This window comes from Caretta caretta, chromosome 2 (assembly GCF_965140235.1).
Source record: "Caretta caretta isolate rCarCar2 chromosome 2, rCarCar1.hap1, whole genome shotgun sequence".
Lineage (NCBI taxonomy): Eukaryota > Metazoa > Chordata > Testudines > Cheloniidae > Caretta > Caretta caretta.
In genome coordinates, this window is record NC_134207.1 from 262,266,666 (window position 1) to 262,292,209 (window position 25,544).

At 46.4% G+C, this 25,544-nt stretch overlaps 1 protein-coding gene across 1 annotated transcript; it reads left to right on the plus strand.

The window, feature by feature from the left end:
- The first annotated feature begins 8,433 nt into the window (after positions 1-8,433).
- ACKR2 (atypical chemokine receptor 2) lies at positions 8,434-19,009 on the plus strand. The gene is made up of 3 exons (XM_075126050.1): positions 8,434-8,495; positions 11,274-11,353; positions 17,324-19,009. Exon 3 carries the CDS (start codon positions 17,379-17,381, stop codon positions 18,459-18,461), a length of 1,083 nt encoding a protein of 360 aa, XP_074982151.1. The 5' UTR covers positions 8,434-8,495; positions 11,274-11,353; positions 17,324-17,378; the 3' UTR covers positions 18,462-19,009.
- Positions 19,010-25,544: the final 6,535 nt, after the last annotated feature.

Below are 25,544 nucleotides of genomic sequence, written 5' to 3' on the forward strand. Positions count from 1 at the left end.
AGAAGGAGCCAGAATTTACCAATGTACATTGCCACAGAGCCCCAGTAATACATCAGCAGGCTCCCCATCAGCTCCCCCCACCCTGCTCTCTGTGCCTCCTGCCACACCTCCTGATCAGCTGTTTCGTGGTGTGCAGGAGGCTCGAGGAGGGGGGGAGGAGGGAGGGCACAGCAGGCTAAGGGGAGAGGGTGGGAAGGGGTGGAGTGGGGGCAGGGCCTGTGGCAGAGCCAGGGGTTGAGCAGGGAGCGCCCCCTGGCACATGGGAAAGTTGGCACCTCTAGCTCCAGCCCCGGAGTCGGTGCCTAGACAAGGAGCCGCATGTTAACTTCTGAAGAGCTGCGTGTGGCTCCGGAGCCACCGATTGGCCAGCCCTGGGATAACACCAATGGACGGCAAATTAGTCACTCCAGGGTTCACTTCTAGTACAGCGTCCTGAAAAACTCCAGCATTTTAACCCAATTTTAACCCAATTGTGGGGGTACGCCCAACCCACTGTAAATAATCATAGAATCATAGAATCATAGAATATCAGAGTTGGAAGGGACCTCTGGAGATCTTCTAGTCCAACCCCCTGCCCAGAGCAGGACCAATCCCAACTAAATCATCCCAGGCAGGGCTTTGTCAAGCCTGACCTTAAAAACTTCTAAGGAAGGGGATTCCACCACCTCCCTAGGTAACGCATTCCAGTGTTTCACCACCCTCCTAGTGAAAAAGTTTTTCCTAATATCCAACCTAAATCTCCCCCACTGCAACTTGAGACCATTACTCCTCATTCTGTCATCTGCTATCACTGAGAATAGTCTAGATCCATCCTCTTTGGATCCACCTTTCAAGTAGTTAAAAGCAGCTATCAAATCCCCCTCATTCTTCTCTTCCGCAGACTAAACAATCCCAGTTCCCTCAGCCTCTCCTCATAACTCATGTGTTCCAGTCCCCTAATCATTTTTGTTGCCCTTCGCTGGACTCTCTCCAATTTTTCCACATCTTGATCTTTGAACCTTTCTCATGGGCAGCTGCTCTAACAGTGCACACTCCTCATTTTGTACACAGCAATGTCAGGAATGTGTATCTGACCAAGTCCAAGAGATAGACATAAATACATCCGATGAATTGAGCTGTAGCTCACGAAAGCTTATTCTCAAATAAATTTGCTAGTCTCCCAGGTGCCACAAGTCCTCCCCTTCTATGACTGAGAGATCAGCTTCATGCTAGGCTGCGACTCCGCTACGAGCTCTACAGCTGCACCATTATGGCACTGTGCTGCTGAAGTGCAAACAATGCCTACAGCCACCGAAGGGCTTTCCCCCCATTGCTGTAGGTAATCCACCGCTCTGAGCAGTGGTAGCTGGGCTGATGGGAGAATGCTTCCATTGACCTAGCCGCGTGTGCACTGGAGGACTTAGGTGCCTAAATACCTTTGAGGATCTGGGCCTTGAGTTCTGACTGAAAGCCTATTGAAGTCGATGGGAGTCTTCCAATTGACTTCAATGGATCAGGCCTCCAGTTCTTTGGGATTCTGAGGATCTATATTGTAAGACAGTGGGGTCTATGGGCTGTGCCTGGGGTGGCAGTCTGCATGGGAAGCCTGCTGGAAAGGAGCAAATGTTGGGAAGGATTTGGAGAAGTGGAAAGAGATGGTGCATCCGATCGGGGAGGATGTCCCAGGCATAGGGAACAGCTATGGGTACTGCACATGAGCAGAAAGTAGGCCGGGGCAGGGCAGAGATCTGAGGTGCAGGCAGGGGCAGAGCTGTTGCCAAGGTTCCTTCCCCATGCTGAACTCTAGGGAACAGATGCGGGGACCCACATGAAAGACCCCCTAAGCTTATTCTTACCAGTTTAGGTTAAAACTTCCCCAAGGCACAGATTTCTTTCTCGCCTTGGGACCCAGCTTAGGTTAAAACCTGGTATGCTGTCACCACCAAGCAATTTAACAAAGAATCCGGGAAGAGCCCACTTGGAGACGTCTTCTCCCCCCAAATATCCCCCCAAGCTCTACACCCCCTGTCCTGGAGGGGCTTGAGAATAAACAAGATGAGCACAAACCAACCTTGGATATTTAAGACCCAAAAAACCCAATCAGATTCTTAAAAAACAGAACTTTATTAGAAGAACAAATAAAGATAAGAGAACAAGTCTGTAAGATCAGAATGGAAGATCATCTCACAGACAGTCAGATTCAAAACACAGAGAATCCCTTTAGGCAAAACCTTAAGTTACAAAAAGACACAAAAACAGGAATTCACACTTCCTCCAGCACAGCGAATTTACAAGCCAAAACAAAGAAAACCTAACGCATTTTCTAGCTAGTTTACTTACTAACTTTACAGGAGTTGGAGGGCTTGCATCCTTGATCTGTTCCCGGCAAAGGTATCACACAGACAGACCAAAAAACCTGTTTCCTCCCCTCCAGATTTGAAAGTATCTTGTCCCCTCATTGGTCATTTTGGGTCAGGTGCCAGCGAGGTTACCTTCGCTTCTTAACCCTTTACAGGTGAAAGCGTTCTGCGTTTGGCCAGGAGGGATTTTATAGCACTGTACAGGTCAGTTTGGATGAGCTATTACCAGCAGGAGAGTGAGTTTGTGTGTGTATGGGGGTGGGGGGGATGTGAGAAAACCTGGATTTGTGCAGGAAATAGCCCGACTTGATTATGTAAAGAGTTGTCACTTTGGATGGGCTAGCACCAGCAGGAGAGTGAATTTGTGTGGGGGGGTGGAGGGTGAGAAAACCTGGATTTGTGCTGGAAATGGCCCACCTGATGATCACTTTAGATAAGCTATTACCAGCAGGACAGTGGGGTGGGAGGAGGTATTGTTTCATATTCTCTGTGTATATATAAAGTCTGCTGCAGTTTCCACGGTATGCATCCGATGAAGTGAGCTGTAGCTCACGAAAGCTCATGCTCAAATAAATTGGTTAGTCTCTAAGGTGCCACAAGTACTCCTTTTCTTTGTACACAGAAAGGTGGTTACCCTTTCCTTTATATTTATCACAGCTGTGAAGATAAGGAGTCTGAGTGTGATACAGCGTAGTACAGTGTGCAGAAGACGTTCTTCTGTACTGCAAGGACTTCCCTGTATAATTGGGACTCCAGGGATGTACATCGAGGGGTTGCAATGGTCTGTAAACACCCTGAGAGGGGTGAGCTGGGCCCTGATGGAGGCGGATGTTTGCACCTAGGATTGACTGTCAAGTGAGCAAGTCCTGCTGTGGCCTGCCATCAGTAATTTCAGTTCCCCTGGTGTGGAAGTGCACATGCTAAACGGACAACTGAGTCATCACCTTGCCTGACTTGTTATAAATGGTGTGAGTCACAGGCCCAGCAGTAAGATGCTCTCCTTCCAAAATCAGTGGAGAAGGTGCTTAGGGCCCTGTCCTGGGGCAGTTGAGCACCTCAATTCTCACTGAAGTCATTATGGTTCAAGGATGCTCAGCTCTTTGCTCTGGTTAATAAGCTATGGACACTCCTCCCCAGATGATCAGTTTGGTTAGCTGAGAGGCCAGCATGGTAAAATACACTCCACCAAGGCTGTTCTGTCCTCTGAGCTCTAACCCAGACATTTCAAATATTGCATTCCTTCTGGAAAAGGTAAATTACACTTCCAGTGAATTTGGGCTCAGCAAAATCTTTTTGAGCTGGCATTATACTTAGCATTTACATGGCACCTTAAAACCTTCAATGCACTTTATCCAAACATTAGGTAGCCCTCACAGCACCCCTATGAGGGAGGAAGCGAACTATCATTCCCATTTCACAGATGGGGAAACTGAGACAGAAAGATTAAATGACTTGTCTGAGCTGGGCCATAGTTTTGCTCTAACCACCAGACCAAACTGCTGATCATAAAGACAACATTAACATACTCTTCTGCTCTCCTGAGATTTCCCTTCCTCCTCTAGTGCTCCCACCCTGTTCTTTAGTATACCCATCTCAAACCCACCTCAGAAGTTTCCCAGCAGCACTTGGGGCATTTTAGAGCCAAGAGTTCACATCTGTTCACAAACGGATTGGCATCACTGCACAATGTAATGACTTTTTGTAGTATCGTCTCCCACTACATTCCCCTTTGGGGTGGTGTGTGAGTGTAATTGTGTGTGCGTGTATTTGACGCTGTGTGTGTGTGTGTGTGTATATATTGTTAAGTGCATTTAACATTTTTGCACTGTGATGTTTTCAGCAACAGGCCTGATTCTCAGTTACTCCATCCCATTGCTTTGGGTAGACATGATGGAAGGAGAGAGAAAATGCTTCTTTAAACCACCTTTGCACTCCCTCTTGTAGGCCTTGCCAGAGCCCTAGGCGTAACTGACAGTGTGAACCAAAGGCTGTGAACCAGAGTAGGCCTGGCCTTGGCAAAATAACAACGCACTAGGTATTGGCTAACCAAGTAAGCACATTCCTGCCTGGAGAGGATGGTACAAGAACACCCAGAGTTCTCAAGAACTACGTAAACAAATTCTTAGGCGATGGTACAGGAACACACTGATCCCGCATAAAATCAGGCTGGGATGACAGGATAAAGGATAAGGATGTTTTGTTTGAACCAGCAGCTACAAGAAAGGTGGTAAGTAGCAATGTCTGGAGCGTGATTTGGAATTTGTTTGGATCAATGTATAAATGCAGACGTCATTGGAAGGCCATCTTTGTACAGCCGAGGGGGCAGCAGCACCAGGTCGTGGGTGTGCGTATGGGAGTGAACCTGTAGCTCTTATGGGACAGTAGTACCGTGCTTTGACGACAATAAACCCGACCGAGTGCCTTTGCCACTGAACCGAGCCTGTGGTGCGTCTGACAAACAACAGAGGGCTGCGGGATTAACCTGCTGAACGATCTGCTGGTGCAGGTGACATCAGAGCTCCAAGAACAGCAACGCAACGCTGCAGCAACAACTTTCCACAGCACTTAATAACACCTGTATTCCATGACCCTCCGAGGCCCGGGATGTGAGACCAGCCGTAGTGCAGTACACTCTCTGCTCATGCCCCGTACATGTGTTCGATTACAGAAACCCCCTTGGGACTGTCACCTGATATGCTGAGACTACCTCTGAGCCCATTTTCTCTGCCAGTTTGGGCCTCCAGAACCCTGCCTTGTTGAGCCAGACATGCCAGTCTTCTCCAACACAGACCCAGGGTCTGAACCACGCGCCCCAAAGCTGCAGACTTAACTGAAAACAGCTTAAGTGCTCCTGTCTCTAGCACCCAGACACCCAGCTCCCAGTGGGATCCAAATAAACCCGTTTTACTCTGTATAAAGCTTATACAGGGTAAACTCATAAATTGTCCGCCCTCTATAACACTGATAGAGAGAGATGCACAGCTGTTTGCTCCCCCAGGTATTAATTACTTACTCTGGGTTAATTAATAAACGAAAGTGATTTTATTAAATATAACAAGTAGGATTTAAGTGGTTCCAAGTAATAACAGACAGAACAAAGTAAGTTACCAAGCAAAATAAAACAAAACACACAAGTCTAAGCCTAATACGGTAAGAAATTACAGATGAAATCTCACCCCTAGAAATGTTCCAATAAGCTTCTTTCACAGACTAGACTCCATTCTAGCCTGGGCCCAATCCTTTCCCCTTGTACAGCCCTTGTTCCAGCTCAGGTGGTAGCTAGGAGATTTCTCATGACTGCAGCTCCCTTTGTTATGTTCCACCCCCTTATATAGCTTTGGGACAAGGCAGGAATCTTTTGTCTCTCTGGGTCCCCACCCCTCCTTCTAAATGGAAAAGCACCAGGTTTAAGATGGATTCTAGTACCAGGTGACATGGTCACATGTCCTGTGAGACCCTAAGCCTTTATTCTTCATGGCCTGACTCACAGAAAGGCTTGCAAGTAAACAGAGTCATTTACAACCAATTGTCCTAGTTGATGGGAGCCATCAAGATTCCAAGCCACCATGAATGGCCCACACTTTGCATAATTACAATAGGACCTCAGAGTTTTATTTCATATTTCTAGTTTTAGATACAAGAATGATGCATTTATACAAATAGGATGACTGCACTCAGTAGATTATAAGCTTTGTGATACGTTACAAGAGACGTTTTTGCATGAAGCACATTCCAGTTACATTATATTCACACTCATTAGCATATTTTCATTAAATCATATGGAGTGCAACATCACAACATGCTCCCAGCATGCCTCTGATGCTGTGGGTTGGGAGCCAGACCAGTGTAAACTCCTTACACTGGCTCTGACCTAGCTTGGCAGGCGCTCTGTGCTGGGGTTATTCTCAGGTAACTGTTTCCACCCACTTTAAGGCTCAGAGTGGTGTAAAAGGGCCTTGGCATAAGTGAGAACCAGGCCCAGTGACTCGTGGTGCTGCTTCCTCCACTCACTGAGGGCTGGGCTGTGCCATGGGGCACGTCTTACAGTGGCTTTTACAAAATTCAGCATGTGTGAACTTTGGAGATCAAGTGGATCATTGACTCCGGGGAGGTGGATTTCCTCAAAATATTGAGAAATGGCATATAATTGCTCCAATTTTCTGGATGCAGAAGCAGGCAGATTTAGAAGGGAAGTCTCTTAGTATTAGCAGCAGCATTAGAGAAGCATCCAGAACTCCCATCTGCTTTACATAGGCATAGTAAGAGACAATCCCCACTATGGAGAGCTTACAGTCTAAATAGACCAGATAGATAAAGAGTAGAGAAAAGGAAATATTACTGTCCCCACTTTACAGATAGGCACTGAGGCACAGAGAGATTAAATGACTTGCCCAAGGTCAGACAGGAAGCCAGTGGCAGAGGTGGGACTCAAATCTATATCTTTTGAATCCCAGTCCAGGGCCTTAACTGACAGACCTCTTCAATAATGATGCAGAAGAGACAGAAGTATTCAATAAATATTTCTGTTCTGTATTCAGAAAGCAGCAAGATGATGCATTCATAACTACAAGTGATAATGAAATACTTTCTATTTCATCATTAACTAGAGAGGATGGTAAGGAGCAACTACTAAAGTTAAACTTTTTCAGATTTGCAGGCCTGGATGACTTAGACCCAAAAGTATTAAAAGAATTGGCTGAGGATCTCTCTAACCATTAATGTTGACATTTAACAAATCTTAGAACACTGAGGAAGTTCAAGAGAACTGAGAAAAAGCAAATGTTGTACTAATATTTAAAAACAAGTAAAAATGGGATGACCTGGGAAACTATAGACCACTGAGCCTAACACTGAGCCTGGGCAAAATCATGGAAAGGTTGATATGGATTTTGATCAGCAAAGAATTCAAGGATGGTAGCATAATTAATGCCAGTCAACATGGTTTTATGGAAAATAGGTCTTGCCAAACAAATGTAATAGTGTTTTTTGATGAGATTACAGTTTTGGTTGAAAAAAGTAACCATGAATAGCATACTTAGATTTCTGTAAGGCATTTCACTTAGTCCCAAATAACATTCTGATAAAAATTTTTAGCACTATCCAAAATCAATATAGACAATATTAAATGGACTGAAAGATGATTAACTGATACACTGCAGACAGTAACTGCCAATGGGGAAATCATCCTCCAAATAAGGGTATTTCTAGTGGCGCTGTGCAGAGATCTGTTCTTGGCTCAATGCTATTCAATATCTGTGTCAATGAAGAATATATGAAATAATTGCTGGTAAAATAATGGCGACAGGTCAGTTATACAGATTAACCTGGATTGCTTGGCAAAGTGGGCTCATTTGCACAAAATGATTTCACACAGCCAAATGCAAAGTCGTACATCCAGGAACAAAGAATGTAAGTTACATTTATAAGACAGGGCACTGTATCCTGGAAAGCAATGACCGAAATGGCAGATAACCAATTGAAAAAGTTCCAGTAGAGCTCCAAGAATGCTTCAGGATCTGGAAAATATGCCTTATGGTGAGAGACTATAGAAGTTCTATCGATTTAGTTCATCAAAGAGATCGAGAGATGACTTGATCATGGTCTACAAGTACTTAGATGGGAAAGAGATTTCTGACAGTACAGCTCTTTAATCTAGCAGAAAAAGGCATTACGAGATCCAGTGATTTGAAGTTGAAACTAGACAAATTCAGATTAGATTAGATTAGAAATAAGGTATCCATTTTTAACGGTGAAGGTAATTAACTAGTGAAACGCAGGATGTAGTGGATTCTCCATCACGTGCACTCTTTAATTCAAAACTGGACGACTTTCTAAAAACAGCAATAGGTCAACCAGAAATTATGGGCTTAGTGCAGATGTTATTGGGTGTGGACCATGTTATGTATGAAGTTGGACTAGATGAGCCTCATGGTCCGTTCTGGCCTTAAATTTTATGAATTATGATTAGGTCACTTTGCTCTGCTCTATGCAAATAAGAAAACAGGCCAAAAATAAATAAAATAAAAATCCAAGCACTCTTTTTCCTGTCCTGTTTCCTTCCCTTATCTGTTAGCAGAAAAAGCAATCAGTGGAGAAGTTGCTACAGCAGAGTCAGATGGCTGGACTGTAACAGGAGAGGATCAGGAGAAAGCATTTGTAAGTTAATTTTATTTTAAATTTGAACCTGTCATAAATATAAAGGGAAGGATAAACCCCTTTGAAATCCCTCCTGGCCAGGGGAAAGCTCCTCTCACCTGTAAAGGGTTAAGAAGCTAAAGGTAACCTCGCTGGCACCTGACCAAAATGACCAATGAGGAGACAAGATACTTTCAAAAGCTGGGAGGAGGGAGAGAAACAAAGGGTCTGTGGGTCTGTCTATATTCTGTCTTTGCCGGGGATAGACCAGGAATGGAGTCTTAGAACTTTTAGTAAGTAATCTAGCTAGGTACGTGTTAGATTATGATTTCTTTAAATGGCTGAGAAAAGAACTGTGCTGAATAGAATAACTATTTCTGTCTGTGTATCTTTTTTATAACTTAAGGTTTTGCCTAGAGGGGTTCTCTATGTTTTGAATCTAATTACCCTGTAAGGGTATCTACCATCCTGATTTTACAGGGGGGATTTCTTTATTTCTATTTACTTCTATTTTTATTAAAAGTCTTCTTGTAAGAAAACTGAATGCTTTTTCATTTTTCTCAGATCCAAGGGTTTGGGTCTGTGGTCACCTATGCAAATTGGTGAGGCTTTTTTTATCCAACATTTCCCAGGAAAGTGGGGGTGCAAGTGTTGGGAGGATTGTTCATTGTTCTTAAGATCCAAAGGTCTGGGTCTGTAGTCACCTAGGCAAATTGGTGAGGCTTTTTACCAAACCTTGTCCAAGAAGTGGGGTGCAAGGTTTTGGGAAGTATTTTGGGGGGAAAGACGCGTCCAAACAGCTCTTCCCCAGTAACCAGTATTAGTTTGGTGGTGGTAGCGGCCAATCCAAGGACAAAGGGTGGAATATTTTGTACCTTGGGGAAGTTTTGACCTAAGCTGGTAAAGATAAGCTTAGGAGGTTTTTCATGCAGGTCCCCACATCTGTACCCTAGAGTTCAGAGTGGGGGAGGAACCTTGACAGAACCTCTGAAAAAAATTTCCATAATGGATTTGAGGGGTTTCCTTTTCTTCTTTTGTATTAGATGTTTACTAGCTATACTGGAGCCTGATCCAAAGCTCACTGAAGTTAATGGGAATCTTTCCACTGACTTCGGTGGGCTTTGGACCAGATCCTAGATTCTTACCGTACATCGACATGGGAATAAAAAAACCCACAGCTGGCCTAGGTCAGCTGACTTGGGCTCACAGGACTCGGGCTCTAGGGCTGAAGAATTGCTGTGTAATGTTTGGGCTTGGGCTGGAGCCGGAGCTCTGGGACCCTGTGGGGGTGGAGGGTACCTGCTTGGGCAGTTAGCCTGTGCCACTGTGGGTTACACTGCTGTTTTTGGCAAGCTACTTGATCAAAGCTAGCCCATGGCTGCCTACACATCCTGCAGGCACCCCTCCTGAATTCAATGAAGACATACCCCAAAGCATGTAGCAGTGAGCACGGTACCTCTACATGAGGCCTCCTGGCCCATTTCACTTAGGGCCTGAACCAAAGCTCAGATGTAACGGGGGTCTCTCCACTGATTTGAAGGGGCTTTGGATCAGGCCCTGGGATAACTACAGCCTCTTCTCTCCCTTAATCTCGTCGTTTTAGCTGTGGAGAGAGGAGGACCTGGCTGCCTGGGAGCTCAGGGTACTGGGAGTAGAGCAGTGCTGGGGAAAGGCAAGAGGAGCTGAGGAGCTCCAGCTGGGCAAATCTGAGGCTGCGGGCCTTGCCAAAGGCTAAAGCAGCTACAGGGGTTGCAGACATGTAGCCCGGGGTTAGGCGGAGGCAGCTGGCTGACTCCCTTGCCAATGATGAGTGGCCTTTACAGACTGCAGTCTGCCCCAGTGAGCGGGGGCTAGATGATGACTGACAGTAGCCACTGAAGCAAGGTGGGTTTAGAGGGTTGGGGGTTCCCCTAGGAGGGGAGACCCAGAGTAAGGGGGCACTGCTGGGGGAGAGCCCTGAGGTAAAGAGGCACCGGGGTCTGGGAGGGCCATGGGGTCCCTAAGGCAGGTGAGACACTGGCCTGCAGAGGGCGCTCCAGGCTGGACAAGAGCTAATTCCCAAGATGACCAGCAGGCAACATTCCCCCTATTCAAACATAACATTTTTCAAAATGGCCGACAGCACCAAACTTTGATGCCAGCGGAAACGGGGACAGAGGGCAGGACCTAAACCCTAAATGGGGCATGGAAACCTGTCAAAAAATACATGGTAATGAATACTATAGAGGTTATACTATTTTTGGGATCTGGAAAATATGCCTTATAGTGAGAGACTAAAGAAGCTCTATCGATTTAGTTCATCAAAGAGATCGAGAGATGACTTGATCATGGTCTATAAGTACTTAGATGGGGAAGAGATTTCTGACAGTACAGCTCTTTACTCTAGCAGAAAAAGGCATTATGAGATCCAGTGGTTTGAAGTTGAAACTAGACAAATTCAGATTAGATTAGATTAGAAATAAGGTATCCATTTTTAATGGTGAAGGTAATTAACTAGTGAAACGCGGGATGTAGTGGATTCTCCATCACGTGCACTCTTTAAATAAAAACTGGACGACTTTCTAAAAGCGGCAATAGGTCAACCAGAAGTTATGGGCTTGGTGCAGATGTTATTGGGTGTGGACCATGTTATGTATGAAATTGGATTAGATGAGCCTCATGGTCCATTCTGGCCTTAAATTCTATGAATTATGATGAGGTCACTTTGATCTGCTCTATGCAAATAAGATAAAAGGCCAAAAAAAAAAAAATCCAAGAACTCATTTTCCTGTCATGTTTCCTTCCCTTATCTGTTCGCAGCCAAAGCGATCAGCGGAGAAGCTGCTGCAGCAGAGTCAGATGGCTGGACTGTAACAGGAGAGGATCAGGAGAAAGCATTTGTAAGTTAATTTCATTTAAATTTGAACCTCTGAAAAAAATTTCCATAAGGGATTTGAGGTGTTTCCTTTTCTTCTTTTGTATTAGATGGTTTACTAGCTATACTGGAGCCTGATCCAAAGCTCACTGACGTTAATGGAAATCTTTCCACTGACTTCAGTGGGCTTTGGACCAGATCCTAGATTCTTACCGTACATCGACGTGGGAATAAAAAACCACATAGCTGGCCTAGGTCAGCTGACTTGAGCTCTAGGGCTGAAAAATTGCTGTGCAATGTTTGGGCTTGGGCTGGAGCCGGAGCTCTGGGACCCTGTGGGGGTGGAGGGTACCTGCTTGGGCAGTTAGCCTGTGCCACTGTGGGTTACACTGCTGTTTTTGGCAAGCTACTTGATCAAAGCTAGCCCATGGCTGCCTACACATCCTGCAGGCACCCCTCCTGAATTCAATGAAGACATACCCCAAAGCATGTAGCAGTGAGCACGAGGCCTCCTGGCCCATTTCACTTAGGGCCTGAACCAAAGCTCAGATGTCAATGGGGGTCTCTTCACTGATTTGAACGGGCTTTGGATCAGGTCCTGGAATAACTACAACCTCTTCTCTCCTTTAATCTCGTTGTTTTAGCCACACACACAGTAAAGAATGGCAGTATGTGGATGAGGGTATGACAGTCCTGGAAGGATCAAAACCTTCTCTGGGAAGCAGCATGCACAATCGGTCCCGATAAGTCAGCTTATGTGCCAGATGATTGGAGGATAGCTAATGGGACACCAATTTTTAACAAAGGCTCCTGGCAACTACAGGCTGGTAAGCCTAATTTCAGTACAAGGCAAATTGGTTGAAACTATAGTAAAGAACAGAATTATCAGACACAGATGAACACGATTTGTTGGGGAAGAGTCAACGCGGCTTTTGTAAAAGGAAATCATGCCTCACCAATCTATTAGACTTCTTTGAGGAGGTCGACAAACATGGACAATGGTGATCTAGTAGATATAGTATATTTGGACTTTCAGAAAGCCTTTGACAAGGTCCCTCATCAAAGGCTCTTATGCAAAGTAAGCAGTCATGAGATAAGAGGGAAGGTCCTCTCATGGATCAGTAACTGGTTAAAAGATAGGAAATAAAGGGTAGGAATAAAGGGTCATTTTTCAGAATGGAGAGAGGTAAATAGTGGTGACCCCCAGGGATGTCTTCTGCGACCAGTGCTGTTCAAAATATTCATAAATGATCTAGAAAATGGGGTAAACAGTGAGGTGGCAAAATTTGCCGATGATACTAAATTACTCAAGATAGTTAAGTCCAAAGCAGACTGTGAAGAGTTACAAAGGGACCTCACAAAACTGGGTGACTGGACAACAAAATGCCGATGAAATTCAATGTTGATAAATGCAAAGTAATGGAAAACATAATCCCAACTATACATACAAAACAATGGGTTCTAAATTAGCTGTTACTCTTCAAGAAAGAGATCTTGGAGTCATCATGGATAGTTTTCTGAAAATATCTGCTCAGTGTGTAGCGGCAGTCAAAAAGTTAACAGAATGTTAGGAACCGTGAGGGAAGAGATAAATAATAAGACAGAAATTATCATAATGACACTATATAAATCCATGGTACGCCCACATATTGAATACTGAATGCAGTTCTGGTTGTTCCAGCTCAAGAAAGATCTATTAGAATTGGAGAAGGTACAGAGAATGGCAACAAAAATGATTAAGGGTATAGAACAGCTTCCATATGAGGAGAGATTAAAAATACGGGGCCATTTCAGCTTGGAAAAGAGACATCTGATTGAGGAATATGATAGAGGGCTGTACACTCATGAATGGTGTGGAGAAAGTGAATAGGGAAATCTTAGTTACTTTTCACATAACAGAAGAATCACAGTCACCCACTGAAATTAATAGGCAGCAAGTTTAAAACAAACAAAAGGAAGTATTTCTTCACACAACACACAGTCAGTCTGTGGAACTCTTTGCCGGGGATGTTGTGAAGGCCAAAAGTATAACAGTTTAAAGAACTCGATACGTTCATGGAGGATAGGTCCATCAATGGTTACAAGCCAAGATGGTTAGGGATACAACTATGTTCTGGGATTCCCTAGCCTCTGACTGCCAGAAGCCGGGAGTGGATGACAGGGCGTGGGTCACTCAATGATTGCCTGTTCTGTTCATTCCCTCTGAAACATCTGGCATTGGCCACTATCAGAAGACATGATACGGGGCTAGATGGATCATTGGTCTGACCCAGTATGAGGTTCTTAGGTTCTTATGTTCCTGGGTAATGTCATTTCCCTGACAGGACTCACTATAGATCCCCACAAAGTAGCAGCGAAAAAGAGATCTCTTTATAGTGATTCAAATTGGATACTCAGGTTGGCATGTTCAAAGGAGTCCCAGGAAGATAAGGTGTCCAACTCCCATTGACATTTATTGGGCTCCGAGTATATAACTCCACTGGACAACTTTGAAAATCCCAGCCTCAGAAAGTAAGGCCCTGTAATCACTAATCCCCTTTGAAACGCTTTGCCTTGCAACAGGTGGATGACAGAAGCAGATGGGTATTGGGAGAGAGAATAGGGTAATGATTTAAACACAAACTCTCGGTCTTCAAAATTACTAACAAATATGTATGTATTCCCCCATTTTATTACTATTATCCCCACCCTAACATATTATGGCTATGTAGTATTGACTGGATTTGTATTGTCTGATCTTGCAGCTTTGATAATTTGTAAATTTGTATAATTCTATTGGTGATCCCACGAAGCTTGTGGTATTCAGAAATATATACATGCTGTTAGACATTTACCTTTTATTATTTTCCATTGTCTGTTTCTTTATGACAATCAATTTGTAGGGTTTGTTTTTTTTGGTGATTACTTACTATCTAATTTAATTCTATGCAGTGTTTGCACTCAGAGCACTGACATTTGGAGAATTATTTTCCACCACATAATTTCTAACGTCCTCCAATTCTTTTCTTGTCTCTTGGATCTGAGAAAATCATTACCTTTTGCCTATGGAATTCACTGTTTCTTTTCTATCAGGCTATACACTAAGACTGCAGACAATATAATATTGCTCTTTCCTTGCCCTAGTTTTAGGTGGGGGATTCATTAGCTCCTGGTTATATAACTGTTGCCACTTACAAAAAGTACTAACGCTACACTGTATGTTTTTCTCTTTCCCACGCCTGTGGATTTGGGCAGACCTGGTTTTCCAGAGCTGTCAGGATTTGCGGGGACAGATTGCACATCAGATTCTAGTGAGGCTGTTGATGACTGTAAAAAGCTCCAGTTTTCTGCTGCTGATCACTCCCAGTCATTGCAGATATATAGGTAATATTCATTAGATTCATGCAGTATATACACCTTTGATTTTAAAGTTAATTACAGTTGCAGGATCTAGACAGACATAAACATACACACAGTATCTTCCTTGATTTCTTATCAACACATATGAATAGGCCTAGCCTAGGAACCTCTTTTAGTATCTCTGATGCCCAGGCACAAGTGAACTGTCCTGATTACAATTGCAATGTCTCTCAACATGCCTCTCAGGGTCACACACAGGTTACTTGACCTGCTAATTTTAACCTGCGCTGGTTTTGCTTAGCGTCAATACCTGTTCCTGCGCAAAAAGGCCTTGGGGCATGTCTACACTTGCCATTTAAAGCGGAAAATGTCCTTTTTGTGTGTGTGTGTGTGCAAAAACCACACTTGCCAATGACTTTTTGCAGTGAAACTCAGAAGTTTCACCTCAAAGAAAACCACCTCCACGAGAGGCACACAGCTTTTTTTTTGCGGTGATGTGCAGACGTGTTTTTCCTCTTTACAGAGCTTTTAGCCTCTGCAGGATATCCCAGGGCACTTAGGCAATGACTCTGGCCAGCAGCTCCGCTGTTGTGATGCTAGGTAAACAGACATCCACCCCTCCCCCTATAAAGTCCCAGGGAACTTTGGAAACTCCCCTTCCTGTTTTCTTGGCAAGTGCTCACTTATCTGGCCAGGTGACAATGCTTGCTCCACGGAGCAGATGATCCCCTGCTTGGAGCAATGCTGAACTACTGCAGCTGATCAGTGTTTAGGGAGAGGATGCTGTGCAGGGACCCAGGATGCTCCGCGATCCTCCCCTGGCCCTCTTCCCACAAGGCCCACCGTCAAAATGGACAGAGCTGCGCTGTGGGATAGCTGCCCTCATGGCACTGCTCTCTTCAGCAATGGAAGTGCTGCAAATGTAAACACTCGCCTGTGAAAGTGAGTACACAAACCAGCGCTTTTCTTTTACTGGTTCACTGTCACCGTTGAAACTGACAGTGCAAAAACTCTGCAAGTGTAGACACAGCCTTAGTCTTCACTCCAAAAAAGAGGTAGTTATCTCCACATAAGATCCTGGAGGAGACAGGGCACTGCCATTTTTACCTCATCGTAGATCGGCGAGGTCCACCCCAGGTGTGGGTATAGGTCTCACAGGTCCCAGTTGAGCACTATCCCATGGCCACTCACCAGACTGTTGTGAGGGAACCCAGCTGATGTGTCCACTGTGTCTTAAGCTTCTGGAGCCTGAACAGAGACCATCTACCGCCCCATTTTGGGGGGTTCCCAGGCATACTATCCAGGTGCAGACCCTTTGTCTGGCAACGCTCCTGAGAGCTACACCCCAATTCTAGTTGCCTAGCTCCTGGGCTCAGTGCTGACTCCTCCAGACTGACCCGTAGCTTAAACACACCCTCTCCCAGACTCCCACCAGAAGTTTTGAGCCATCTGGTTTACCTCTTCAAGGGTGCACATGGTACCATAGAGCACAGAACACAGTGAGACACTTTGCCTAGATTCTAACACCATCACCCTTTCACTTAACAGATAAAGCAGAAGAGAGTACAGATCATTTAGATCATAACAAACATCCCAAGCACAATGCCCCTCATTAGCTCACCCTTCCCTTGGGAGTCCTTGGAGGACCATCTGTGTTCAGGCACGGTCCCCTGCTTCATAGGCTCTTCCATGCTGGGTTTCTTCTCCATCATCTTGATCTGGCCCCAAATAGCTCAGCGCCTCTCTTTTTATAACCTTCTTGTCCCTGTGTCATTAGCCTCAACATGTGACCACAGACCCCTGTCAGGTGACTTAGTTGCCAAAGTGACCTCCCCCTTGATTAACCATTTCTACTGGTGGGAAGCCAGTCTGTCATTCAGAACTATTCTATTTCAGTGGGAGAGCCCTTTAAGTCAAGAACTCTCTTTTGTTATCCATGTGCCAACACCCCACTTGAATCCTAGTTCTAGATGGAGGTTAAAAGACAGTAGAAAAGTGAAGACCAGCCTTACAATCAAAATGGAGTTTGCAGTCTCATGTGGTCATATATACAGAGTTAATCATCTCAAACAGAATTCATACACTGTACAGACAGATCCCCCAAATCATAACAATGGTGTTGATCTTGACTAGCTTCATCAAGGACTAAAAACTATCTGTGTCTTGGCTGCATGAGGATTTTACATCAAGATAGCTATCTTGACGTAAAATCACACCTCTTTTTTGCAGTGAAGCCATAGCGTTCCTGTCATCTGTCATTCTCTCTTTTTATAAGGCCTCATGTACTTCTCAGGTACAGCATGGAGAGCAGCAGGCATCCCACACTGCCTCAGTGTTCCTCAGACCTGACCTGAGGGCTCTACTCCAAAGAGGCAAGAGTATAGTTTTGTCTCCAGAGCTGTTGAATTTTTGACACCTTGTGCAGAGACCGGTGATGTAGGCATCTCCACCAGGGACTGGGCTGAGGTCACCAAACATAGGCCACTAAACAGCTGGCAGAGGGTCAGTCACTGTCAACCTGGGATGGATTCAAACCTATGAAGTGGAGGTAGAAATCTCCATAGTAACTTACTTAGCATGCAAACCTCACTTTTCGTATGTAGATCAAAATGTCTTTTGAAATGCACTATTGGTCCTCTTTACTTTTTTATTGCAGAATGTAACAGAGGGGTCTCTTGAAAAGTTTACCACCAAGGGTGGCAACAGTACCAATGTCTACCATGCTGCATACCACAGATAACCCAGCCAATCTGACTGACTACGAGTACCAATACTTAGAGGAGGAGGATTACATCCAGTTTTTGCTTTGCACAAAGGAAAATGTCAAGGCGTTTGGCAAGGTGTTCCTGCCAATGCTCTATACAACAGTGTTTCTGCTTGGATTGCCTGGGAACTGTCTACTCTTTGCCATCTTGATCAAATATACCAAGAACAAGAAAATGACCGAGGTGTATCTGCTGAATCTGACCGTTTCAGACCTTCTTTTCGTGGTAACCCTTCCCTTCTGGGCCACGTACGCAGCGTCTCAGTGGGTGTTTGGGAATGCCTTCTGCAAGATCATAAGTGTCATCTACACCACCAACTTCTACAGTGGCATCTTCTTTGTCAGCTGCATGAGTCTGGACAAATACCTGGAGATTGTTCATGCTTGGTCCAATAAAAACTTAAGGGCCCCAAGAAAGAGCTTCCTTGTCTCTTCAGTAGTGTGGGTTATTTCCATAGTGCTGTCTATTCCTGACTTTATCTTCATGCAGGTGCAGGATCTCCACAACGGGAGACGAGTTTGCCACCTCGACTATGGCCTGCACAACTCCATCTGGCAGCTTCTCTTTCAATTCCAGCAGATCCTGCTAGGCTTCTTCCTTCCATTCCTTTGCATGGTGTTCTTCTACTCCCGCGTAGCTTGTGTCCTCACTGCGTTAATGTCTCCTGGCAAGAAGAGAGCTCTCCGCCTGGTCGTTCTTTTGGTGGTAGTTTTCTTTGTGCTATGGTTCCCGTACAACGTTACCCTCTTTCTGCATTTGTTGCAAAACCTCCATGTGATTAAGGATTGTGAAACTAGCAAGCACTTGGACTACGCTATGCAAGTGACTGAGAGCCTTGCCTTTATTCATTGTTGCCTCAACCCCTTGCTGTATGCTTTTGTGAACAAACGGTTCAGGTTACACTTAAAGAAGATTTTTGGGGCCATATTCAGGAGGCAGGATTTCTTTGTTCTCCAGGTGTCCGAGACAAGTCGTTCTTCTAGTAGGTGCACCGACCAAGTAGAAATGACAAGCATCACGAATGTGTAATGAATATTTAGAGAATTTCATTGCTGTACATGTTTTATTATCACATATTGTACTGTTTCCGGCGTGGAACTCATTCTGGAGTGATGTATGCATAAGCGGTTGGAGCACAGACCTGGGAATCACGAAGGACCAAGTATTAATCCCAGCTCTAGCACTGGGATCAGTTGTTTTGGGCAAATCACAACCTGCCTCTGCCTCCGTTTCCCTATCTGTGAACTCATGGGGATGGTAATAATTTGTTGGGAGGATTTTTCTAGAATGGTGTAAATGTGGAGTAATCCCACTGAAGTTGGGAATCATTTTTGAATTTACACCGGTGTGTCTGAGAGCAGAATCTGTCCCTGTAATCAGTCACAATGAGGATATTCCAACAGAATGGAATTTGGCCGTGCAACTAGAGTTACAAAGGGATTACTCTGGATTTATACTGGTGTAACTGGCAGCTAAAATTTGCCTGATGTTTGTAAAGCATGTGGGCCCAGATCTGGACTTCCAGAGTCTTTGGGCTCCTAACTCCCATTGAAATAAATGAAAGTTAGGCACCTAAATACCTCGGAGAATCTGGGCTGTGGCGCAAACTGAGTGTGTGAGGCAGAGTGGCCTCCCTCCAAGCCTGACAGGGAGGAAACACTCCACATCTCCTGACTGGGCAGAACCAAGCTAGCCCTGTTCCTGTGCTGGAAGTGGAGGGGCAGGACAGGAAGTATAAAAGGAAGGCCTTCCAGCTAAGTTGGACTGGAGCCAGATATCTCTACCTTGCTGCGGAACTCTGGACCAGAGACCGAGCAATGCAGTGCCCCAGGAAGAGACCAGCTGGGGACAGGAGTTGGTGGACAGGGGTCCCATGCATTTACTCCGAGGAGACTGAAGACCTATGGATGAAGGAGCCACACCAAGGAAGGGTGGTTGGAAGTAGCTGAGGGGAACCAGACATTAGCCCAGTTATGTGGCCAGTAAATGAGTCAGCATGTTTCGGTGACTTCCCTGCTGACCCAGTGGTGGGACCACCCACGACTGTTTGGGCTCTGGGCTGGGACCTGGTGGAGTAGAGGGGCCTGGGTCCTCCTTCCCCCTGCTGCCAACCCCACCCCTGAGGTGGGGGTCTATTCACCCTAGGCCAGAAGGCCTGTGGCTCTGCCCTGCCCAGAGGAGTAGAGCCCCAGACTACTTCTGCTGTCTGCTCCAGCTTGAAGGATGTAGCTAAAGGCTGCTCTTTACTCTCCCCGGCCAGAGGGTCAAGGCAATAGATTGTAGATTGCTATCTGCCTCAGCCAGGAGGCTGGGCAATAGACTGTGTGCTGTTCTGTCCTGAGGGTCAGAGCCCTAACCTTCTTAATGACTGCTCACTATGTGACATAGTGAGGCCGAGTGGGGAGGGACAACCACAGAACCACTGCACTGAGCAAACTGAGTTCTAAGTATTATCAGTGAGGGCATACACAAACACATACACACAGAGAGATCTGGATTACGTACAATTTAGATGTCAAATAAGTGAAACCTGGCGTAATGGGCTGTCCACCCCACCCCGCACAAGAGTGGAAGTGGTTAATGGAGGACAAGTGGGCCAATTAACCTAGTAGATTGAATACTGAAAGGAAAGCCCTGATTAGAGAAACAGGTTTATCTGTGAAGGAACAGGCGGGGCCTATATCAAGCCAGGTAGCTGGCTACAGATAGGCAGTGATTGCTGGGAAAGGCTGCAGTCATTCCCTGAGTGGAGGGAGGTGGGAGGCTGGCAAACCCAGAGAGGGGGGAAGCTAGAAAAGTAGGAAGAAGCCCAGGGAAACAGCAGCAAGAGGTAGGAGTATGCAGGGACTGTGGTTGCTTGTTATAGAGTTCCTGGGCTGGAAGCCGGTGTAGAGGGTGGACCTGTGTTCCCCTCGCAGTCGCTGGGAAGTGGAAAGGGCATTGGAGATGCTAGCCAGCCAGTGGGTGTGGAAGGACTTTGAATTCCCTGGAAGGGGAGGATCTTAGTGACCCAGCCTGAGGGCCAAGCCACGAAGAGGAGACTGCAGTCCCTGGTGTGCGAGGGGCTGCAGGGCAAGATAGTACAGGAGAAGATCTTGCCAGAAGGGAAGCATAATGCAGAGCTAATTCCCAGGACAGCCAGCAGGAGGTGCCACTAGCAGTGAGTGAACCCTGTGACACCTGGTCTACCAGGCCCCTGCCCTGCTGATCACTAGGATTTCAGTTTCTCCAAATGCATCACACTCTATTATGTGGCTACTTGTAACAATAGCTAGAGAAATATCAGATGCAGTGCCTTTGGTGGCTGCTGTTGATGGATTTCATGATAAATCCTTCCCTAACCCGTACTGCACACTGACAGTGGCCTGGTGACTATGCAATCCTCTGAATCGCTCCCACACACCCCAACCTCTCTAGCTTTTTAGGAATGGAAGCTTCATGTGATTCTTAAATATGTATGTCCCTTTCAAGAGGGAGACTGAAGTCCTAAGGTAAAATCTGGTCAGCCAGCACTGCAATAAATGCTGGTTGTGGTGGGTGGCAAAACTTCAATGGGCTTCAGTGGCAGAGGCCTCTATCTTTGAGGTCAATGTCCCAAAAATCCTAAGGATGTTTTTATTATGCATCCAGTGAAAGGTGGTGAGGGTTTTGGAATCACCATAATTGCTTTATTGCCATTGGATTTGCTCTAACAACGAGGAGTACTTGTGGCACCTTGGAGACTAACAAATTTATTTGGGCATAAGCTTTCGTGGGCTAAAACCCACTTCATCAGATGCACGGAGTGGAAAACACAGTAGGAAGATAGTACATGAAAAAGATGGGAGTTGCCTTACCAATTCTAACGAGGCAATTCAATTAAAGTAGGCTATTATCAGCATGAGGAAAACATCACTTTTGTAGTGGTAATCAGGGTGGCCCATTTCAAACAGTTGAAAGAAGATGTGAGTAACAGTAGGGGGAAATTAGCATGGGGAAATTTGTTTTTAGTTCTTGTAGTGACCCATCCACTCCCGGTCTTTATTCAGGCCTAATTTGATGGTGTCCAGTTTGCAAATTAATTCCAGTTCTGCAGTTTCTTGTTGGAGTCTGTTTTTGAAATTTTTTTTCGTGAAGAATGGCCATTTGAAAGTCTGTTATTGACTGTCCAGGGACGTTGACGTGTTCTCCTACTGGTTTTTGAATGTTACAATTCTTGATGTCTGATTTGTATCCGTTTATTCTTTTGTGTAGAGACTGTCCAGTTTGGCCAATGTACATGGCAGAGGGGCATGGCTGGCACATATCACATTGGTAGATGTGCAGGTGAATGAGCCCCTGATGGGGTGGCTAATGTGATTAGGTCCTATGATGGTGTACCCTGAATAGATATGTGGACAGAGCTGGCAGTGGGGTTTGTTGCACGGATAGGTTCCTGGGTTAGTGTTTTTGTTGTGTGGTGCGTAGTTGCTGGTGAGTATTTGCTTCAGGTTGGGGGGCTGTCTGTAAGCGAGGACTGGCCTGTCTCCCAAGCCACACCAGGAAGAGATGAAGACAAATAGCAAGCAAGGAACTCCTTAAAAGTGGAGGGAAGGAAAATAACAAACATGGACTAAACTACTTACATGAATGTTACAGTGTTTTGTTTAAGTATCAATTATTGCCCAAGCAATGCCAGGCCTTACACTCCACTTGAAGGCATGCCTCTGTTTGCCTGTAACAGTGTAACTTTGAAAAACCACGTCCGATCAATTCCAAAATGGCAGAGAATGTTCTAGACATGGGCAGGCAGCACATGCTTGAGTTTGATGGCAATCAGAAAACCAGGAAAGGGGGACACAAAGATTCCCCTGGCCTGTGGTTAGCAGCCTCAGCAGGTCATCCACCTCTGTAATTGTCTTTAGTACAAAGAAGTGGCGGATGGTGGCAATTAGCACCTTCCAGAACAATACCCCCCTTCCTCGCCACACACACACACCTCAACTCTGCCCATCATCCCACGTGAGTTTGGCATGTTGAAGCCCTCAATGACTTCTCTCACGGACCAGTGCTGTAGTCATGCCAGAATGGTGTTCGCCTCGTTTTCTGGGAGCAGGAATGGTGTTCCAGTTCTTCTGACAAGTGTTAGCTTGCTGCAGAGGTGTAATGAAAGGATCCCCCCACACCCGTACTGGGAACCCCAGACTCATTAGCGAGCCACCATCTCTCCTTCTGGAGCAGGGCCGGACGTGGATCTCTTCATGAGTTCCAGCACTTCTTTCTTTAGGACTCCAGCATGGTCCCAGACTGAAAGAAAGAAAGGGTGGGGTGTGAGCTGGAAGATGGGCATGGGGGGTACACAGAATCCCTGACACAGTGGGGAAGGGATGAATGGGGGATAAAAAAAGTCCCTGGCAGCGGGTGAAGGGGGAACAGAAGACACAGAGCCCCGGGCATAGGGGGAGGGGATGACTGGAGGATACACAGTCTCCAGCATGGTGGAGAATGTTGGGGGGGGCACACAGAACCCCTGGAATGAAGGTGAGGATGGAATGGGGGCACACAAAGCTCCAGGCACCTGGTTAGGAAGGAATGTGGGGCACAGAATCCCTGGCATGGGGGTGAGCGTTGGCTGGGAGGGTCACAAAAAGACCCTGACATATGGTGAGAGGGAAATGTGGGGCACCCAGAATCCCTGGCCTGGGGGTGAGCAGGAAATGGGGGGGGGCACACAGAGCCACTGGCATAGGGATGGGACAGGGAATGGGGCATGCAGAGCCCCTGGCATGGGGAGAGGGGTGAAAATGGGGACACACAGAATCCCTGGCATGGGGATGAAGGGGAAATGGGGGCACACACAGAGCCTCTGGTATGGAGAGGAAGGGGGGCACCCAGAGTCTCTGGCATTGGGTTAGGGGAGTATGGGGGACACAGTCCCTGGCATAGGGATGAGGGGGAAATGGGGGGGCACACAGAGCTCCTGGCATAGGGGAGAATGGGGGCACACAATCTCTGGAGTGCAGGGGAATGGGAGCACACAGTGCCCTGGGCATGGGGGTGAGAGGGGAATGGGGGGCAGACAGAGCCCCTGGTTTGGGGGAATGATGGGAGGGAATTGGGGACTCAGAGCCCATGGCATGGGAGAAGAATGTGGGTCACACAGAGTCCTTGGCATGAGTGGAGAACTGAATGGGGAGGAGTTACACAGAGGAAGGGAGTGAGGGAGTTGCAGAGCGTCCCTACAATAGATGTGGATGGGAGTCTGGCACCCAGGGAGCCAGTGTTAGGAACAGAGGAATGCAAGGTGCCCCGGTGTGTTCAATGAACTCTGACAGAGGCAGTGAAGCGTGCGACCCTCTGCCTTACTTTGGAAATGTTCCTTTGTAACTAAGGGAGAAGGGGCGAAGTTCTTCAAAAAATGAGCATGTAGATGCTGAGAGATCAATTCTGTCATCATGGGGAATGGTGAGCTCCTGAGAAGCAAATAGCCTCGCCTGAAGGTCACATCTCGCAATAAAGGATCAGGGTCAGTCCCATTACTAACGCCAGAGAAAGGAACAGAAAATGTGATATCGCCTCTAAAAAAAATGTTCCCTTAGGTATTTGTGGAAAAAGAGACTGGTCTTTGAGATAAACAGTGACCAGCCTTGACTACCAGTCGAGATCCATGTCCAAGGCCACTATGTAATTACCCATAACAAGGACACAGCCTTGGACAGAAAAACACCCACTGTTAACTATTAACTGTTTCACATTAACCGGGGTGGGGGATTGGCAGGTGCTAGGTTAGACTAGGATGGCCTGATTTTCAAAAGGTGCTGATCACCTGCAGCTCTGATTGGACAGGTCCTAACTGAAGTCAGTCTTGAAACTAGATAATTAAAAACGAGCCAGGTGATGCCTCTTGCACATCACGGTCATGCAGAGGGGTCAAAGTATTAGCAGCTTGGTGTTGAGCTGCAGTCCAGAGATGGTTCCCCCAAAGAGAATTGGTTTTTAGTTACATTATACAGGTAAAATTAGCTATCTCCTTTAACTTTACTAAACCAGTCACATTATTCAATACCCTTAGGTAGCAACATTTAACCAATCACGCACTGGCACCTATGTTTCCTCCTCCCTGCTCAAATCTTTTTTACATTTTATCTTTCGTGCCTAAATTGTAACTTCTTTATGACCTTCTTTGTGAGTGCAGATGGTCAGCATACATTTGCTGGTCAGAGCTTAGCTTATCTATTTTACCATTTGTTGGGGTCTTTCTGTTTCCTCCTTAAACTTCCCAGCGCCTGGGTGTTTCTACTGTACAACCCGTGGTGTTATAACTCTTGTTAGGGACATACCTGAGGCAGGGGTTCCTTAGCAACAGGGGAGCATTTTTCTTAATTTTAGCGGTGAAAACCCTGGGTTTCACCCAAGGGTTAGTCGAGGCTAGTTTAGTATGGGGGTGAGTTAAGCCCCAGGCCTACAAGACAATCCCCTTGGTGCTGCAGTGCTGATCACCTCTGAAAATCAAGCTTCATCTCTGTAGGCGCTCCAGTCGGTGCATGGGATAGAAACGTTGCATGAACCGTTCAACACTTACTCCCCAACTGGGCAATCTGTTAGGGAGTAGAACAGTGGAAGCTTGGTCACTGGGGCAGGGGTGATGGACTTTTCATAAAAGTGGGGGGACCATGAGCCCCCCCCGTGGCCCTGCTCCATCTCTCCTCTTCCCCCTGAGGCCATGCCCCCAGCCAAGCCGGAAGTCAGAGCCTGTTGGGGAGTGGGGGGGGGGCCCAAGAGCACCCTCCTGGGTCTCCCACCCAGGACAAGTGGAGGGTACGTGGCTCCTTACAGCTGCCCACACAGACCCTCCATCTGCTCTGGGCAGGGAGCCCAGGGGGTGGGGACACAGGCCGGGGGCTGCTCTCTGGCCCCTTCCCCCAGGCAGGTGAAGGGTCTGCGGCTCCCCACAGCTGCCCCGGCTCCCTGAGCCGCTCTCACCGGGGCCAGGCTCCAGCTTCTGGCCTGGCTGGGAGGCGGGGCTTGGGGGGAAGAGGAGGGGCAGGGGTGGGACCCTTGGTGAAAAGTGAGTGGGCTAGGCTAGGTTTCAAAAGTGGGAGGGCCATAGCCCCTTGGCTCCCCCTGTTCTTCCGCCCCTGCACTGGGGACATA